This window comes from Frankliniella occidentalis, unplaced genomic scaffold (assembly GCF_000697945.3).
Source record: "Frankliniella occidentalis isolate FOCC.00 unplaced genomic scaffold, Focc_3.1 Scaffold100, whole genome shotgun sequence".
Lineage (NCBI taxonomy): Eukaryota > Metazoa > Arthropoda > Insecta > Thysanoptera > Thripidae > Frankliniella > Frankliniella occidentalis.
The window spans coordinates 887062-889415 of NW_026267229.1; the positions used below are offsets into that span (position 1 = coordinate 887062).

General features: G+C 69.2%; 1 protein-coding gene across 1 annotated transcript in view; it reads right to left on the bottom strand.

The window, feature by feature from the left end:
• Window positions 1-2348, bottom strand: part of LOC127749854 (uncharacterized) — a 22262-nt gene extending 19914 nt beyond the window's left edge. The window contains exon 1 of the mRNA XM_052269732.1: window positions 5-2348. Coding sequence (XP_052125692.1) covers window positions 5-2207 — 2203 coding nt within the window. The 5' untranslated portion in view covers window positions 2208-2348. The remainder of the gene's footprint in view (window positions 1-4) is intronic.
• Between the last annotated feature and the right edge of the window lie 6 nt (window positions 2349-2354).

Genomic DNA, 2354 nt, shown 5'->3' on the forward strand with positions numbered 1-2354 from the left:
CTGCTCTGAGGCTCGGACCTCCGCGACGGAATCGGCGAAAGCCGCGGGGCCGTCGACGGCTCGGTGGGCCGGACTGACTCGATGGGCGACGTCTTTCGCGGCGCGGCCGTGTCCATCTTGGTGCGCCGCGACGGACTTGGCGACAGCTTCGACACGGAGGCCTCGCGACTGCTGTTGGACTCAGTGACGGTCCGTCGGGACGGGGTGGGCGACAGCCTCGGCGCCTCACTCCCGCCCCGCGACTCGGCCGCAGCCGTTCTCCGCCTCGAGGGCTTGGGCGACAGCATCTCAGTGAGCTGCTGCAGGGACTCCATCTGTGACCTGGCCGTCTCGCTCAGCTCCAGGATGCGCGCTTGGTCCGCCTCGCGGCCCTTCTCCGCCTCCCTGTCTGGTGAAGGAGAGCTGTTCGCCTCGCGGTCCCGCTCCATGCACCCCGACCGGGCTCGCGCCTGCGCGAGCACTTGCTCCTTCAGCATGCGATTCTTCTCCTCGTGGGAGAGCTTCACCTCCGCTGCGGTCTTGGAGCGCCTCTTGGCCTTAGGCGTGCCTTTGGGTGTGCCCTTGGGTGTGCCTTTGGGAGTGCCTTTAGGTGTGCGTCCCTTGGACTCGACCGACACCAGCTCTTCGATCTCACGACCGAGTTTCTCGCTCGTCTCGCGAGCCTCCTTGGCCATCTCGTCGAGCAGACTGTCCAGGTTGTCCGACGAGCTCTGTTCCCTCTCGGACGACGGCGCGCTCGGCGCCAACCTGGGGCTAGGTTGGGACCTCGGGTGCTGGAGGTCCAGCATGCTGTCCGTCAGCGTCTCAGTGCTCGTGGCGGCGGCGTCCCCATAGCAGGTCGAGGCGCGGGGAGTGGCATCCGGGTCGAGGCTCTTCTTCTGCTGAGCCGCCTTCCTGGCCTGCACCTTCTGCGCCACCTGCAGCACGGCAGCCAGGTCCGACACGCTCTGCGCCTTCTCGAAGTCCTGCTTCTCCTTACCGGGCGGGCCGGGTTCCGGCGCGTGCAGCGGCGAGTCCATGGCGTCCACCTCGCGTTGGATGAGGCTGAAGATGTTGGCGCTCAGTGAGCGCACGGCGCGCTTGTTCCGCAGCGTGGTGGGCTCGCTGGGCGGGGGCGTCGCTACCGTGGGGTGCAGCTGGACGGTCTCGCCCGTGTTGGGCGGCAGCTGCGAGTCCCGTGCGCCGTCCTTGCGCAGCGAGCGGAAGGCCAAGTCGTCCTTGACCACGTCGGGCGTGCGCCTGGGCTTGAAGGTGGGCCGATAGCGGTCCTGCGGCGTGGCGTGCAAGTAGTCGCTGTTGGGGGACGGCGCCACGGGGCCCAGGGGGATGCCGAAGGGCGGCTGGTGCTCGGCCACCTTCAGGGTGGAGTTAGCCTGGCGCACGGTGCGGTAAACCACGTCATCGAGGGTCACGTCGGGCTCGGTGCCCGGCTCCGGGGAGAGCGAGAGGTGAGACGCGGCGCGCGGGGAGAGCGGCGACTGCGGCGAGGACAGCGCCGTGGACACGAGCAAGTAGCTGCCGGCCTGCGACACGATGCTCCGCGAGTCCTGCTGCGAGGGCGGGCGTTCCGCCTGCCGCATTCTGCGCAGGGCCATGTCGTCCGCTACCTTGTCCGGCACGCCGGAGCGCCGCGGGCCCCTTTCCCTGCTGCGGGGGGCCGACTCCGACGCAGGCCCCGCCGAGGAGCCCTCGGTGTCGTCCTCCAACGAGGATGAGCGCTGGTATGTCAAAAAATGCGTCGGCGGAGCAGGAAGGTCCCTCCGCTCGGCGCGGTCTAGGAGGTCCTCGTCGCCCAGGCGGAGGCTCTTGTAGATGGCCTCTAACTCGCTGAGCGCGTCATCCAGGTTGGTCGACTTCCTCTCCTTGTCCACGATCCGCATCATCTCCTCGTCGTCCACGTCGCGCATGTCCCTGTCCTCGTAGCGGACCTGCACGATGGGCTTGACGAGCACCCCTCTCGGAGACTCGGCGTCCTTCTTGTGCTTGGACGCCCGGGGAAGTTGCGGGCTCGACACGGCGTCCGAGCTCAAAGAGCTGACCGAGTCCGCGGACCTGAGGCGCGGGCGCATCCTCCTGGACGGCGGGGAGGTGGGGCACTGGTCGCGCGTGGGGCTGTACGAGTTGGACGGGAAGTACTTGGCCGCGTTGGCCTGCGGCCTCGGCGAGGATGGTCGGCTGCCGCGCCCGCGCCTGGAGGGCGGGCTCATGGGCGCCGACAGACCGGCCTGCTGCGGGGCCGCTGGCTTCACCGTCGCCGATGCCGCGGCGGGAGCCACGGGCGCCGCGGTCTGGGCCGCCGTCTTCTGATCAGGTGACGCGATGTGGATGGGCTTGCGGCTCCGGGGCGTTTGCTC